The sequence below is a fragment of the Brachyhypopomus gauderio genome, chromosome 2, assembly GCF_052324685.1.
Source record: "Brachyhypopomus gauderio isolate BG-103 chromosome 2, BGAUD_0.2, whole genome shotgun sequence".
In the NCBI taxonomy this organism is placed as follows: Eukaryota; Metazoa; Chordata; class Actinopteri; order Gymnotiformes; family Hypopomidae; genus Brachyhypopomus; species Brachyhypopomus gauderio.
This window is the reverse complement of record NC_135212.1, coordinates 16,578,356-16,596,220: the sequence shown is the minus strand read 5'-3', so window position 1 is coordinate 16,596,220 and position 17,865 is coordinate 16,578,356. Positions and strand designations below refer to the sequence as shown.

General features: G+C 40.0%; 1 protein-coding gene across 7 annotated transcripts in view; it reads right to left on the bottom strand.

The window, feature by feature from the left end:
• Nucleotides 1-17,622, bottom strand: part of sphkap (SPHK1 interactor, AKAP domain containing) — a 66,190-nt gene extending 48,568 nt beyond the window's left edge. For 2 of the 7 annotated variants that reach the window (XM_076988804.1, XM_076988811.1), the window contains exons 1-3: nucleotides 17,399-17,622; nucleotides 14,028-14,130; nucleotides 8,696-8,803 (exon numbers count right to left, since the gene is read on the bottom strand). In XM_076988804.1, coding sequence (XP_076844919.1) covers nucleotides 8,696-8,803; nucleotides 14,028-14,130; nucleotides 17,399-17,433 — 246 coding nt within the window. In that variant the 5' untranslated portion in view covers nucleotides 17,434-17,622. Of the gene's footprint in view, nucleotides 1-8,695; nucleotides 8,804-14,027; nucleotides 14,131-17,398 lie in introns of those variants that run through there. The other 5 variants (XM_076988807.1, XM_076988810.1, XM_076988805.1 and 2 more) reach the window with 3 other exon arrangements.
• Nucleotides 17,623-17,865: the final 243 nt, after the last annotated feature.

Genomic DNA, 17,865 nt, shown 5'->3' with positions numbered 1-17,865 from the left:
AAGACCCAGCATTTCACCATTTATCTAGAGGACTTCAAACGTTCACTGAGTGAAGTTAATGTGGATCTTTACTAAGCTAACACAACTAACTTGGTGGTGTTTGTTGAGTTTGAATTTTGAACTAGGTCGTATTTCAACTTTCAATTTTCAAATGCACAATTACCTAATTATATTCTGTATATTTTGAATTTACTTCATAAAACATAAATGTATAGTTCAGGCAACTTGGATACTAATGAATAATTACCTGAACTAAACAATTGTAGCTGGAACAACAAAACATTTTGTTGGACTCACTAGGTGTATTTGGTTAATATATAACATTTTGTTGGCTCGACTTGTTTTCTTTAATTAGACTGAATTCTGTAGTTGTCAGCAGAACTTAAAAATTGCAATTTGCAGAGCTTAAATTAGACCAACTAAAAAAATTAAGTGCAACGGGTCACTAAGATTTTTTTAGACTTGAAATTTTTTACAGTGTAAGTGATGTCTTGATTGAGAACAGGTGTGGCAATAATCAGGCCTGGGTGTGGCTGGAGATTAGGTAAATTGGCAGTCCCTGAAAAATTGTGTGTCTGTGTTCAATAAAAAGTAGTGTCTGAGTGTGTGTGTGTTTGCTTGTATGCCCAGTGGTGGATGGTGCTCTGCCACTAGGGTCTGTCCTCTCTCCCCTTCCTGCACCCCATTCAGTCCCCCAGGGGGCTGTGGCTTCCGGTAGAGAGTACGCTGTGCGCAATTGGCTGCCGCTTCTCGCCGGTGTGTGTGTGATTGGTTGTCTGTGACTTGTACCTGTGTTAAATTGTAAAACGCCTTGGGAATTTGGAAAGGCGCTATATAAATTGAACATTCATTCATTCATAGAGACCGGGAACTCAGGTGTCAGAAACCACAGTGACAGTATGTTTTAACAAGGGGGCAATCACTTTTTCACACAGGGCCATGTAGGTTTGGATTATTTTTTTTCTCCCTTAATTAATAAACACCTTCATATAAAAATAGCATTTTGTGTTTACCTGTGTTGTCTTTGACTAATATTTAAATTGGTTTGATGTTCCGAAACATTTAAGTGTGACAAACATGGAAAAAATCTGTAAATCAGGAAGGGGGCAAAACTTTTTCACACCACTATAGCTAAAGGTACAGATCCAGGGGTTTATGGGCAAAGTAAACTGGGGCACTGGTGCTGTCATCCTGTCACTGCACGTGGTCACTCAAGTTTGTTGTGCAGTGGATGGATGCCAATGTCTCAGAATGCTCCCAAGTCTGTATTGCCTTCTGGTTCTGCCTTTTTAGCTAGGTTGTAATAATTAAATTATTGCCGGAGTTGCTGCAACAACTTTCATCTGTCCCGCATATGATCCCATTCAGAGCTTATTTTCCCTGTTTTCTTTTTCCATATGGCTGCCTGCCTACCTGAGAAATACTGAGACGAGGAGAGACGAGCCTTTTCCAAGATCCATCCTGGGCCAGCCACCTCCTGCCTAACCAGCTATTATGAAGGATCAACCCACTGCCCTGACTAGCCAGTGTGGACGAAGGAAAAACCAACTGCCCTGGACCCTCTCCCTGCCCCGATTTCTCCCCTGCTATGACTCCTATTACCAATCATCATGACGTTTAGTACTGAATAGAAATTAAATAGAGAACTTGTGTATATAAATACACAGCAAGATGAGATTTATTTATCCTTCACATATTTTCTTTGTTTTTCTATCTCTTTAATTGTTGTTATGGAGACCGGCGTCGGCCAGAGGAGTATGGGTTCCCCCCCTGAGTCTTGATTCCTCTCAAGGTTTCTTCCTCATGCCCTTAGGGAGTTTTTCCTTGCCACTGTCGCCCTTGGCTTGCTCACTAGGGGCTTGGACTTGGACACTTGTAAAGCTGCTTTGTGACAACTGTTGTAAAAAGCGCTATATAAATACATTTTTGATTGATTGATTATACAAGTGTTTCTGATACAGCAAATTGGGCAATGATCAGTAATGGTCACATCAGAAGCAACAATTTTGTCGTATTAAATGAAACTAAATCTATTAATGTAGGTTCCTTAGATTTGGCCTAGTTGGCTCTGTAATAAGATATGAGATTGAGATTACCACATTCTAGTCAAACAGTTAAGATTAAAATTATCTAGGACCAGCTACTTTGTGCAGGCCTGATAGTTTTCAGGCGCCACGCCGGAATTCCGGCGTACCGACATGTCCGCGAGAAAAAAAAATTTTGAGGGGGGGAAAAATCCGTCAAATCATAATGATAAACCACACGCGCGCGCATGCTATCTGTTTTGAGGCCGAAATATGATCCTTATGATCCTTACGAGATTCCCAAGTTACGATTTTTCGTGGTTACTACACATCTCCCATTTACTGTATAAAGCCTCGTTTGGACCCAAGTGGTTCTGCGTCGTAAACGGAACTTGGTGTTTGGTGTGCGCAGCGTCAGGATTAGTTAAACGCAGCTATGGATAAAGGTATTTGCCAAAAGGCTAGCTTTAGGATAGGATAACTGCGTATAGTACGTTATTTGCGTACAGTATGTACGTATGTTCCGATTTACACCGAAAATCGATTTACGACGGATTAACGTCGTAACCCGGGGAACGCCTGTATTTCAGACATCGGAAGAGCTTCAGAGGTAGATACAAGATAAATTCAGTATTTTATCTTTATTCTGATTAAGTTAAAATTTTATCAGAAATATAAGAAAGTGTTTTTTTTTTTGAGCCGGTACAGGTGGTCAGACGATCTGGTTCATCATGGCCGCCTTACGGCGTAATGAACAAAAAACATGAACAAAAGCACAAAATGTATGTCCTAATAAACCAACACAAAATATTTATTAAATATTTTATATATTAAAACGAACTATAATCATAATACTTGTAATTCTTTTAAACTTTATTTGCATAATTTCTTTGAGTTGTCTGGTATCCTATAATTTACTAACAGTAATGAATAAATAATAAATCATGCCTGTTTTTAACATATTGTATCTAATCTAAATCTTTAGGTTACAGCATTTTCTCAGAATATTAATGGAACTTATTTTTTTTATTTCACTATAATGATTACCTGACTTATTTATTATTATTTATTTAAAGATTAATTATTAAATATTCTAAATATGGTACACTAACACATCCCCCCCCCCCCTCCCCCGCTCAGAAAAAGTTCAGGCTCAGGAATTTTTCCCACTATCACCCCTGTTTGTGTCTTTATGTTGAGAAACAAATGCAAAATGTGGGCTGATGGCTTCAGTCCTTCATTTTTAGAGAAAAAAGCAGATCAGAAAGAACTAAAATAGATTGCTTTCAATATCTTTCTCCCTCTGAAGCTCATTCAAACATAAACAGGTTTTGTCTTTGTTCCACAGTTTAGATGTTCAGTCAGTATGAAACACAACACTGCATTTGTATATCCTTATTTGTATGGTTCTCTATGTCAGTCAGAAATTATGAAGTGTATATCTGCTCTGACCCAGCAGCCTGGCTGGCAATGTCTTAAAATTGCCCTTCTGCACTTCTCTACTGCTGGTCTCTCCTTTCTTCTTCTCATCATTTCTTGTTTGATTATTCCCCTTCTCACACACACATAATAACTTTTCATTATTTCATCACTGGCACAATGTAAAGAAAACTAAATGTATGCTTCTTGGGTTTGTAAAAGAGTGATAGTGGCTTGCAATGTCAACATGCCACAGAATAAATTTTAAAAGAGTGTCTAAGGTACAACTGTCCCCAACCTTACACATGCACACACAAACTGAAATAGAACTGAGAGAGAGGGAGGGAGAGAGAGAGTGAGAGGTGAAGTAAAATAGATAGCTGCATGATGCCCTTGCCAAGGACACTCTCATTTAACCCGTTCTCATTAGACTGGAGATGGCCAACTCGTCTGTGTCTAAAAATGGCCTCCACTGGGACACCTTGTCACCTCCCCACTCAGCTGCAAGCAGGATGAAAGGTGATGAAGGGACAGCTAGCAAAGGACAAAGTGAGAAGACATGAGAGAAAATAGAGGGACGGAGAGATCAAGAGTGGATCAGTGGAAAATGACAATTTTGATGTATGGCCAAAGTCCCTGACAAATTCTCCCTGATTCTGTTTGTGTCTCTTCATAAAAGCAGTTGTCTCAGTGTAAGCCCAGTGGTAGATGGTGCTCTGTCATTAGGGTCTGTCCTCTCTCCCCTTCCTGCACCCCATTCAGTCACCCAGGGGGCTGTGGATTCTGCTAGAGAAGACACTGTGTGCAAACGGCTGCCGCTTCTCGCTGGTATGTGATTGGTTGCGTAAGAGTTGTACCTGTGTTAAAATTGGAAAGCGACCTTGGGTATCTTGAAAGGTGCTATATAAATTGAACATTCATTCATTCATGTACATTTGCTTCTTAACTACTTCTTATTAACATTTGACAGCCTGTCATGTCACCAAGGGGATCAAGGTCTTTTGTGTGTGTATATGTGAGTGTGTGTGCTTGTATATGTATGTTACCATGGTCTGAGGCCATTTGGTTCATTAGGTGCCCAGTGAGGGAGCAAATTTACATTTGTGCTCCCAGATACAAGGACACCAACCAATCACATTGGCAAACTCTGACCTCAACGTCATCTTCTTTGATCCTTGATTCAAGCTGCAATTTACTTAATTAACCAATCAAACTTTCAAAACAAGATCTGCCATTTGGATAAATCTGCACTTACAGCACCGGATCTCAGAAAAGGCAGAACATTGCTTATATGTTCCTTGTACTCATGCTGTTACACTCACCTAAGATTCTGTCTTGGGCCATAGTGTTCTGGGATCACTGGACTGTCTATTTTCTATGGAATGTGACTGCATATGGGGTGAACATTTGGTTGCCTTGGTTACTGAGAGGTTGGGAGGTAGAATTCCAAGTGATTGTAGACCTGATATTAACAGATCAGAACATTCTCACTGGATTTTCCATTCTCTATGGCACACTCACAAACACACACCTACACTCACGCATACATATTCGGTCATATGAAAGACTTATTAAGGCAAGGCAATTGTCTAAATTATCTGTGCATGTAATCTCACATTGTAATCTAACTTATCTTATGAATTGGCCCTAGTTCCAAGCGTCTGGTTTAGGGCCATTTACAAGTTACAAATATACAAGTACAAATTTACAAGTTACATCGTCCTTTCTAGATGTCTCTCACTAATTTTCTTTAATGTTGTTTTATATGTAATCATATCAAGGAGAAGTGAAAAAAGAATGAAAATGCAAATCAAATCAAATTATTTGTAAACATAAATGTAAACATTCTTTCTTATGGATCAGTGAAGTATGCCTTCTGGAAGAGGAAATGGAGTGAAAGATTTTAAAAGGCAATTACCTTAACACTAAGTTTGCAAAAAATATCAACCTTCTTCTGTAATTGTGATACACAAGCACAAATATGTACACCAATTGCATTTAGTTACACACTAATGCCATCAATTAGATGATTCCATTTCCCAAATATTCCCAGCCAAAACTGACCCCTGTACTAATCACCACTTGCAAAGTATCCTCTTTTGCACATACTGTATCTTTCACCACCTGCCCTGAATGTGGGCCCCATTGTGTGCATGGCAAATTGACTTTAATAAGAAAACCCATATTTTAAATGTCTAATTAAACTGTAATGTAAATGCTTAACAGATTTCCATAGAAATTATTAGGTATTGTTTTCACTAATGACTGCTAGAGGCTTCAACTCAACAGACCTGGATTGTAAATGTATAAGAATTCCGTTATAATTCAGAGACAGAGAAAGGGTAGAGAGAGAGAGATAGATTGCAAGAAAGAATGTCTTCCCTCATCATTTTCCTTTCATATGTGATGAATGGGACTTTATTAGTCTCTGTATAAATCATAAGGAACAGAGGAAAAATCAAAAGCAATAAAAAAGAGGAAAGAACAAGAGACTTCGAGAAACAAAAGAAAAACAGAAACACACCTGATTTTCTGCTGCAGTATTTTATTTTAATCATGTATCAAGTGAAACGAACATTGGTGTAGTACCAGAAATGCCCCAACTGCGATGTTCAACTGTGACCAAATCACAGAAATTCGGCAAATTGAATTACATCACAACAACCTCATTCTCTGTCTGTCTCTTACTCTGTCTCACATTCTTCAGCAGGGACATGGCTGTCTTATTGCTCAACCGCCTCCCTTTATACTCCTGTAAACATTTGTATGTGGAAAGAAATGTGGTTACATAATAACTTTGCTTACATAACTATTCAGATGAAGTTAAAAGTTTTTACACATGTGGATTACTTTACAGCCTTTGCAGAGTAGGATCAGCTCGATTCAGTCATAAATCAGACTGAGAGAAGGAGTGTGATGAGATCAGTAAATTCACTGAATGTCTGAATATACTGGCCAATATTGCTTTAAACTTTTTAATGTAATTTTAAGTCATGCTGAATTTTAAGTCATAAGTAATTTCTCTTATTCCTAAATGCAACTTACATTCCCTGATGGTTCTCTCAACTGAAAGTAGGTGATAGTGAGGCCACTGTCTTCTCTCCTCATATAAAGTTGGCACTAGAGTTTGGCACCAGACTGTGAGAGGCAGCTGGTCTGTGTGGGTTTATCACAGTCTGTAGTCTGTGTTAAAGGCACATGTGAGTGCTAGTGCTGCTGGAAAAGAACAATCTTACAGACCCCAACTGACCCCAGCAGAACCCTATAAAACTAATACAGCACCTTACAAACAACAACCAATCCCAAACAAAACCCTATAAAATTAAAACAACACCTTACAAACCCCAACCAATCCCAACAGACCCAAATAAAACTAATACAACACCTTACAAATCACAAAAAATCCCAACCGGTCCCTGAAAAACAAATTCAGCACCTTATAAACCCCAACCAATCCAAACCGAACCCTAAAAAACTAATACAGAACCTTATAAACCCCAACCAATCTCAACAGATATCTCAAAAATCACAGTAATACAGCACCACACAGATCCCAACCAACACCAGGACTCTGGAGAACTAGATAGAATCTAAAGAAGAATCTAAAGAATCTAAAGACTCAACATAAGCCTACTGGACACTACATACATTACAGTCTATAACAGAACCAGAGACGCCTTCAGATACTTCAGATACCCCCTAACAGGCAGCTAAATAACCCTAAAGACCCTGATAAAACCCTAAAGACCAAAAATATTACTACAGCTTCCTAAAAACCTTTGCATGGTTTCTAAAAAGCAACATTAAAAATCATTTACTGCACTTTCACTGAAGCTCATTTATGTTTAATAAAAATAGAGGAGGTGTCACGTCCAGCTCCTCCCTCCTCCCTAGTCCTGCCTAGTTTTCCCCATTCCCTTGGTTTCTCCCTCTGTCTGCCATGCCCCTTTCTCTCTGTCTTGCCTTGTTAGCGTTTTCATTCGTGTTCCATATCGGTTTTGATCCCGTTTCTTTATCTCCCCGCATTTGTCTGTACATGAGTTTCCCTGCCTCTCTGATTTGTTCTTGGTCTAGCTTTTGATTTCCTTAAGTTGTGTTCCTGTGTTTACTCTAGTCAGTGAAAAAACATTGGTTGTACCTATCCAACCGTTTGACATGGATGCTTTCAAGGAGCAGCTGGACTCTATCCAAGCATCGCTTGTCAGAGAAACTACGGGTAAGCCCGTGGCGCTGCCATCTCACTGTCTCTGTCCGGAGGAGTACAATGGTGAGTGTGGTTTGGTCAGGGTGTTCATTTTTCAGTGTAAATCTTATTTCCAGTTCCTCACAGTCTCCAAACCACCAGAGGAAATTCAGGTGCATGGCCGTTCTTAGTTGGTGGAGCGATTTGTCTGGTTAATTCCAATAACAAATGAGACGCAGGTGGGAACAATGAGGAAAGGGGCATGGCAGACAGAGGGAGAAACCAAGGGAATTGGGAAAACTAGGCAGGACGTGACACTTCCTCTATTTTTATTAAACATAAATGAGCTTCAGTGAAAGACCTGTTCAATAACATTATTAATCACTTAATTCAGTTCCCAAGATAGAATGATCATGAACATACCTATTCAAATCAGCCATGTCACAGGTCTGGAAAGAGCAGACTGTGTCATCAGTCTGTGTTGTGTAACACATGAAACAATCATATCTGTAACTGAGCATGAACTCAGAAACATAACAAAATCATAACAAAAAAATTTTAATTAATTACTCTTTCCAGAACTAGTACCAATGTCCCATATGCCTAATGTATAATTTCTCTCTTCATCGACTAACCCATGTTTTCCATCTTACACCACTGTACACCAGTATATCAGCAACACACAACATTGTGCCACACATTGACATAACCAAGAAAACCCTCTATCACATCAACTTAATATTATAATAACAGTATATTCATGCACTGCAAAATTCATTGTACTGAATTCTTGCAAGTGTGCGGTTTATATTTGTCTATATGTGTGTGTCAACATGTCTTTGCATGTTCATCAAGTAATATTGTACAGACAATATTAACCGTTTTCATGTGTTAAATATTATTTTAAGTATGATCATACGTGTCTTTAATTAAGACAATGTATTCCTCTGCTTGCATGCGTGTGTATGTGAGTGTGTACTGAATGTATGCGTGGATGTGTACATGGTTATGTGTGTGTGTGTGTGTGTGTGTGTGTGTGTGTGACTGCTTGAGTGTGTCAGTGACTCACAGTGCAGCTCCTGTCATGTTGGGCCTCTAGGAAGTCAACTCTGCAGAGAGTTTTATCGTTTCTCAGCCAGTATTCAGATGAGTCCAATACACTGTTACTGCACAGCACCTGACACACACAAACACAAACACAAACATTCCATCAAATGAGCATATGGCAAAGAGCTACACACTATCTATTGAAAGAGACACTCCTTACAGTTTATAAGATTTGCCCATCAGACAGACAAGATGGAATGAAACATAAAACTCTCATACAGAGAAATCAAGGAAGCTACTATTTCACTATGATTCACCTTCAAATTGACCAGTTTACACAGAGCCAACAATGCACTCTTGGGAGAGTCACTCTGGGATCCAACACTACACACACAGAAGAGTCAATATACCAATTTATACACAGCACTGCACACATGGGAGGATCACTAAATAATAATAATCACTGACAAAAATAAGATTGTCTTTGGATGTGATTCAATGTGATTAGCATGTATCACTGAACATCACTGTGTAGTAAGGTCATCACAAACACCCACAGAGCCACACACACACACACACACACACACACACACACACACAGACAGAAATATCCAAATGATCTACAAATGATCTCTCTCTCTCGCACACACAAACACACACGTGACTGCGTATCATGGGGTTATCCACACTCTGTGTCAGAAAGACTCTGGAGAGTAGAAGTAATGTAAATGGATGAAACTACCACTACTCTCTTAAATCACTAGAGTTCAGATGAATGTTTCTGACAGTAGTGGTTGTGTTGGAAGAACGTGAACACGATACAGAACACAGCTAACTACAAATCAGACGTGTGTGTGTGTGTGTGTGTGTGTGAACTCATAACCTTTAAATTTGTCTAAGCTGTTTATCTACATTAAATACCCCTCCCTCTCTCCCACTAGTGGTAATGAAATCTTGAATCTAGGATTTTGTGATTCTACTCTAATGAATGAAATACAATTCACCAATACCGTCATGGTGGGTCGGCCAGGAGGCCACCAGAGGGCGCGTGCACCCACACACTCACACACTTTGCACACGCCCCCTTGCACTAAGCCACTACCCGGTCCAAATCACCTGATTATTAACACCTGTATGTTATCAGTGTGCCCTTCATATTCCCACAGGTCGTGCAGTCCAGTGCTGCACATTCATTGAGGACATCGCGTCTCCAACGTTGCTGCACACTGACGTGCTATAAGGAGAAGCCTTTCTTTATTTTCGCTTGTGCATTTTTTGCTTTGCTTCGTGCTCATTACGTGTCATTTATCATGGATAATAAATGCCCTGACATGCAACCATTGCCTCCGGCCGCCTCTATACCCCCGTCACAAATACAATTAGAGTGTGTCGTTATTCCTTACTGCTAATAGGTAGGGATATACTTTGTGTGTAAAGGGCATTTTTATTTTTGTACATAAAATTTTTTATTTTCATTCATTATATGTACTATATATTTTCTTTCCTTGGAACACTACGCCATAGAACACACAATGGACAACTGATGGACAATGAAAATTTATTATAAAGCCTACCCTTTCTGTTATACAGTCCCTGACATAAGTTCTGTCGCTTATCCATGTTGTGGAAACAAAAGCTTATAACCTGACTTTATTTAACCTGAGTCATTTCTAAAACCAATCGATGAATTTAAAGTCAGGTTATAAGCTTTTGTTTCCATAACATGGATAAGCGACAGAACTTATGTCAGGGACTGTACATACTATTGCTACACTATGTACACACTAAAATTATTCAACAATTATTCATGAATTAATCATTTAGTCCAAATCAGGGCCATGTGGCAGCAAAAGACACATGCCCATAACAGGTCAATTTCTAGACATTAGTCAACCTAAAGCCCGGTTCACACTACACGATTTTAGGCTGGTTTTTTAGTCGCCGACTGATCGCCGACAGAAACTGTGGTCGGAGGCAAATCGGCGATCACTCGTCGCTCGTGTAGTGTGAACTGCTGAAAGACGCTCGCCGAGCCGTCGCCGACTGGTCGCCGACTCGTCGCAGACGACTGGCAGATATCTAGCATGTTTAATATCTAGCCCAGTCGGCGACTGAGAGTCGGCAGCAGCGTCTAGCTACAGCCAATGGGAACGCGGAGAGAGAACCGCGGCACCGCTGAAGATATCTCTGAGAATGTAAAAAACTTTCAAAAATACTTTCAAAACAGTAACCCAGCAAACACACAAAATCCTCACCTTTCTTACAACTTTACTACAACACTGTGTTTAAGTTATTGTGACAGCACTGGCGAAATAGTGCGATTGATTATGTTTATGTTCACTTGGGACTATGGAGTGTTTAAACGGTAAAAAAAATAATAATAATAACGAAAATGTGTAGTACATGTACATTGTTTTTTTTTCTTCTGCGTGGTGTTTGCTGGTTCTCGCGAGAGTTTCGTTTTCGTGTTCTCGCGTTTTTGGACGGCAGCCAGATGAGTCGGCGATTCCCCAGTCGTGTAATACGTGAGCCCGCGTCGCCGATCAGTCATTTAGTGTGAAAGCCACAACAACCGAAAGACTCGCGATTACAGCACAACCAGTCGTGTAGTGCGAACGACACAAAAACCTGATGACTGAAAAGTCGTGTAGTGTGAACCAGGCTTTAGGAACACACATTTGGATTGTAAGATGAAAATCACACAGTGCAACTCCACACAGACCACAGTAAGAACATGCAAACTCCACACAGATCACAGTGAGAACATGCAAACTCAACACAGGTAGGTCTACTATGAGAACATGCAAACTCCACAGAGCCACAGTAAGAACGCCACGGTAAGAACATGTCATCTCCACACAAAAACAACAAGAACATGCAATCTCAGACAGCAACTGGACATCAAATTCAGGTCACTGTAGATATGAGGTACTGTAACTGCTAACCACTGGTCCACCACACTACCTATTTTAATTAGTGTGTTAATAATGCATTAACATTAGTTTGTGCATTAACTTCAGAAACGATGTGAATGATCTTAAAATATACAAAAGATCAGCACACATTTTATGTGTGTGTGTCATAAATACGAGGGACACTCATATTTTTTTGTTAAAGGGGGATTTTGTTAGAAGGATTTTTTTAGTTAAAATATCTTTCTAAGTTAAATAATTTGTCTAGTTTATAATGTTCTTAATATTTTTTATGATTGAAATTGCTTGCTCGTGTCAAAAGAATATACACTTATTATTATTGTAAATAATATTAAAACAATGAGAGGGGACTGAAGGGAAAGATAAGAAAGATAAAGATGGGGAAATGAGAGAGAAAGACAAGTAGTGAGTGTTGACTCTAGCATGTCTATGTTGATTTGTCTGTGTGGTCATGTATGAGGTGCGTGTGTGTGTGTGTGTGTGTGTGTGTGTGTGTGTGTGTGTGTGTGTGTGCGTGTGTGTGCAAATGTGTGTTTCCTCTCCCCTTGTTGTGTGCACCATCTGGCCTTACAGTGTTTCTGCCTGGGATAGTGGTATGGTCAAAGAAGGCTGCATCATGGTTCAGAATGAGTGTATTACAATTTAAATAAGCAAAGTGGCACCAAAATCTACCGCCAGCCCTTTGTGGTATAGCTCACAGCAAATCAGCTAGGAAGTCATCCAGTACTAATATGCTGTGTGACCGTGATTTACTTGAGGACCAATCCATTGAGGAGAGTGCAGTGGCAACCACTGACTATCAGACTGGAGAGAGTTACTCCTAGCTTTCTCTTTCTCATGTTCGCTTACACACACACACACACACACACACACACACACACACACACACACACACACACACACACACACACACACACAGGGTTATTTTTATTTTCAGTGGTATGCTTTGTGTAAAGCGGGTACCCCTCCAAAGATAGTGTGTACGCTAGAGGCTAGATAATAGCCAGACAGTCATCTTATAGTTTATATTAAATAAACTATATACATAACATTTTAGTTTTGTATAAGATTTATAGATGAAAATGGACTTGTTTAATTACTGTGATATTTTTATTAGAAGTCTGTCCAATTTGGTATTCCATAATCTCTGTCTCCATGTAGTTGCCATTCAAAGCAAGTTGGCAAGGCTATTCATAAACAGTGATATTTTACTAATAATACCTTCCTCAGAATGCTTAATAGGTCCAGATCGTTATACACCATCAGTGAAAAGAATCAATTTCATAGGTAATTTACTGTCATTTTGCTAATACACATACATTACAAAAGAGGCACATACGCATACTGTCACGTCCAGCCCCTCCCTCCTCCCGCCTAGTTTCCCCATTCCCATGGTTTCTCCCTCCGTCTGTGTATTTAAACCCTTCCGTTCTACCCCTTGTTGTCGGTCATTATACGTGAGTCCTCCCTTACCTTCCTGCTCCTCTGTGCCTCCCTGTCTTTCTCTATGCCAGTTCTGTTCTTTGTCCCTTATCTAGTAGCTTTTGGTTAGTTCATGTTCTCTCCTGACTACTGTCTGCTGTGCTCCACATTGTCTGCTCGTTCATGTATTGTCTTGTTTTAGTCTTGTGTTCGCTCTGGTTTGTATGTAGTCTCGTTCCCCTTAGTCTAGTTCTGTTAATTTGTACTTTGCCTGGTGTTGATGGTTGTGACCTGCTCTCCCCTCCTGTCATTGCTCCCATTGGTGATAAGGCTCTCCTTTCTATGTTCATGTAGCATGTGTTGTATATGTTCCTATGTGTGTTAACTTTTCTTCGTTTTATCATAGTCCCATTCTGTAGTGTTAGCCCTTCATTGTATGGTGTAGTTCCCATCTGTATTCTGTGTTTCTGGTTATTGTTTTGTTGTTCACTTTTCATTAAATATTCAAAGATTTGCAATTGCGTCACTCCTGCCTCTGACGATCGAAACACATACATGCAGAAGTGATTCCCTACAGCTATGCTAATCAGCTATTTTGATTAGTTCCTCTGTTAAACAAAATGCATTATATAGTACTCAATAATATGTAAAGTAGTCTATATGAATATATTGATGCTTTTTATTATACTTTTTTTATTGAAATATGTTCATATAATTTTTTACATCCACTTTTTATGTGGCTTGACTCCACATCACTGGTTGCAGTCATATTTTATCTCTTTGTCACTCTGTGTGTCTTAGTATGTGTGGAAAATGCAATGGAATAGTCATTAAATAAACATAATCACTGAAATAAATTAAATATTGCAAATGTGTTTATCCAAGGATGTGACTTAATCTGAATAGCATGCATCACTGAATATCTCTGTGTACTGACGACATCACAAACACCCACCCACACACACCAACACATTCATACACATGATCGCTGGTATGTACCTTCTTGCAGGCTGAGACAGATGACCCCAGGCTGCTTTCTGTTTTGACTCCCTCTGTGTCCACAGAGTCAGAGTCCTCATACATGGCAGAAGACTGGAAATTACTGCAGACAGACAATGAGAGAGAGAGACAGACACAGAGAGATAGGAAGAGATGTACAAGGAAGGAGAGGGAAAGACAGAGTCAAGCAAAGATAGAGGTAGAGAATAAGAGAGAGAGAAAGAGAGAGAGATAGACAGACAGACAGTGAGACAGAATTATTAGGCACTGCTCTGTTTTGAGTGACCTAACAACTGAGTTCTATAGCTGGTGGTTTACATATTCCAATCAGGGTGTAATTCATCAGGTATAGGGCAGGAATGCGGGGCACATCTGGACAGGAGAACATCTGGACCTGCACTATCTGACTAGGACAAAATCAGTAGCAAACAGCAGCTAGTTCTGAAACTGTTCTCCTTCTTCAAAAACTTGTAAATTAGCATAATCATGAAGGAAAAGCACAAAATCAGCATGGGGCAGCATTTCTGTTAAACACTTCATGATTAATCGGGTAATGTACATGCACTGGCAAAGAGGGGGAAAATGTCAATCATTAAATTTAGCTAAGTGCTTAAAATTTTGCTAGGTGTTTCTGTAGAAGTTAAATGGTGCCAAAACACTACATAATGAAGACTCCTACGCTACTCAGTGTTCTCAAGTCTCTCTGCCAATGTTCAATAAACCATGTTTGTTTAGGCTATGAAACACGATGAATCTCACTTTATCTCTCTATCATCCCAGCAGAATTCAGTCACAGGGAGAATTCACCATGGGCTATTTTCTCCTGACAGCCATGATTAGTTTGTTTGAGGTTAATGTGAAGAGCTTTCTGACATCCACACATCCAAGCACATGAATGGATGATCCTAACCTACAGCATAGAAGAGATAGCAGTACAAAGCAAATCTAGATGCAGTGGCGGACTTAGCAATTTGGGGGCTCAAGGAGAATTTAGCTAGGGGGCCCATCAACATTAATATGCGAGAAATAAGTTAGCTAGTCAGGGGGCCCCTACAGTGGGCTGCAGTGGGAGGGGCCCAAGGCAGTTGCCTAGCCATGTCTCTATGCAAAGACCGCCTCTGTCTAGATGTGCATGTTTTTCTTCTTCTTACCCATTTTAACTCTTCCATAAGGTCATTCTTTGCTGATGTAATTTATGTATGGTTATCTCTATGCAGTATAATACATTTTCATCTAGATCAGGGGTAATCAACTATATTGTTCCGCGGGCCAAATTTGGCAGATAGCTCTGACCAGCGGTCTGGGGGACGGGAGGGTGTGTGGCGAACGCAAGTTGTTGGGGGGTGGGGGGGGTGGGGGTGTGGCGAACGTAACACTCGTGACGGAGTGTTTTTTTTCAATAGCGCTGAAATAAATGCTCCGGTTTAAAATTTATTCTCCCATTAATTCTCCCATCAAAATTAAGAAATATTTTTAACAATTTATTCTGGGTCCGGATGGGATGGCATTTGGGTCTGTATCCAGTTAATCAGGAATGAGATTGGGTCCGGACAGGACTGCGTTCGGGTCCAGATCCGGACCGCGGTCCGCCTGTTGGTGACCTCTGATCTAGATTACTATGCTTGTAAAACCTAGTTTTACATTTTGCTGGTAACATGGTCCTCAGAGGATTTACTTTGAAAACACTGCCTCAGGTGACACACATTCCAATACTGATTCCACGCCCTCTTTCCACAGCCAGGCCTTTTACCACACAAACCTCTTTTCCAAAATATAGCCTATATTACTGAGCTACACAGCTAAACAAAGAATCTGAATAAGAGGCCAACATAATTGCTGTCCATTGCATAAAAATCATGGCGTATTCAATTATTGCACTGCTTTGCTGATGAATTGTTTACTTAAGAATTAAACTAGATTTCCATTTTTCAGGTCACCTACAATGCCCAGGTCACCTACGGTAGAACATTTGCTAAAAAAAAAAAAGTAGCCTACTGCTCTTTTGATATATTGGGTATCAATTTTGTATTACTTTGAAACAGATTAAACTATTTAATAAAACAAATAAACGACTCTAACAAAGGCGAAAGACAAAGTGCGCCCACTTCCCTGATCACACACTAGCTTACGGCGCCCTCATGTACATGCACGAACAAATAACTACATTTGTACACTACTCACTCACTCACTCTCTCTCTCTCTCTCTCTCTCTCTCTCTCTCTCCATTCACACACCACAAAATATTTTGCAGTTCTGGTTTTAACCTCTCTATACTTCGACACAAAAAACCGCACTTGGAAGTTCTTTGTGTATTGTACTACTTGATCTTCATTAACCTGTATTCCTGAAATAAAACAAAAACAAATTCCTGAAATAAAACAAAAACAAACAACCTTGCTGAGAATTGGTTTTGACTGAAAAAGAAATGCATGCTTATTGGCAGATTACCTTTAACCTCTGTATTCACTTGGGATTATTAGACTAACATTAATTTATACAGTATGTCCTAATTTAAACTGATTGAATCTTTTTTGTAGACCCGAGTAATGCTCCCGATGACCTTTTTCATTAATAAAGACAATCACGCTTGTCGTGACGGCTAACAGCTGTCACGCTCATTTCTTTCCCCCCGCCACTTCGGTCACGAGTGTTGCTTCTGCTTCATTAATAGACAGATTTCGCCGTTAATTTGGTGATACCGTAAGACTGTGTGAATTATGCTTCCGCCATTGTTACGGTCTTAGAATGACGCCGTTATCCTGCCATGCCGGAGTTAGGATGAAACGGAGGTGGTACGGCTGATATTCCACCCCTCCAAACCAAACCACAATTCCAAAGCAATACGTGGGTTCAGGTATCAGGACAAATTGGCGACTTTATAAGTGAAGTAGTTAATCACAAATCAGGCAGGTAACTCATCTAACGACTGAATTGAAGACTGATTCTTTGCGAGACCGACGTACTGAGTTAACAATATTATTTCAATCTAAATTTTTATTCTCCACTTGCTCACTTTTGAAGACTCGTGTGTCCCGTGTAGCGGTGGGATCCGCGTGTTACAGAGAAATACTTTACACTGTCAATCGATCACTGCTATAGTTTTTGAACCTACGTGCTGCGTACAAAACTAAGTATAACAATACATAACAAAAACGATTCCACATAGCACAATTAATGAACGACCTAAGGCAGAGGCTGTGGCCATTTTACGCAAACATGAAAGTTTTCCCCAAATAAAACCAATTAAAAAATCAATTTCCCCTCTAATACTGAAAGAATAATAAAGAGTAAATGTATGTTGCTTTTGAGGTGACACTCCAATATGCACAGTCAGGGGAAAAAATCAGTGAAGACGATAACTGCGAACATACCCCGGTGTCCTGAGAAGGCACTTCGCCTCTGCCATTCCGCCTCGGCCCAGAAACTGTCAGGAGCGCGTTATATCCTTAAATAATCCTGAATCCTCTGCAGCCAAGTAAATATGACGCGCGCCGGTCCCAACGACACACTTATGTTCTGCAGTACGAGCACATCACGTCTGAGGAGGAATTCCATCGCTCGTGTGTGTGTGCGTGCGTGCGTGCGTGTGCGTGTGCGCGTGCGTGTGCGGGTGTGTACGAGAAAGGAACAGACTGATAGACAAAAAGCCAACTATCAGCAGACATAAGCAAACCAGGGCATCCAGCTAGTTCGGTAACAATTCATGAGTAAAATAAAACTGTACAGTGAGGAAAATAATTATTTGAACACCCTGCGACTTTGCAAGTTCTCGCATTTAGATATTATGGAGGAGTCTGAAATTTTCATCTTATGCATGTCCACTGTGAAACGTGCCATA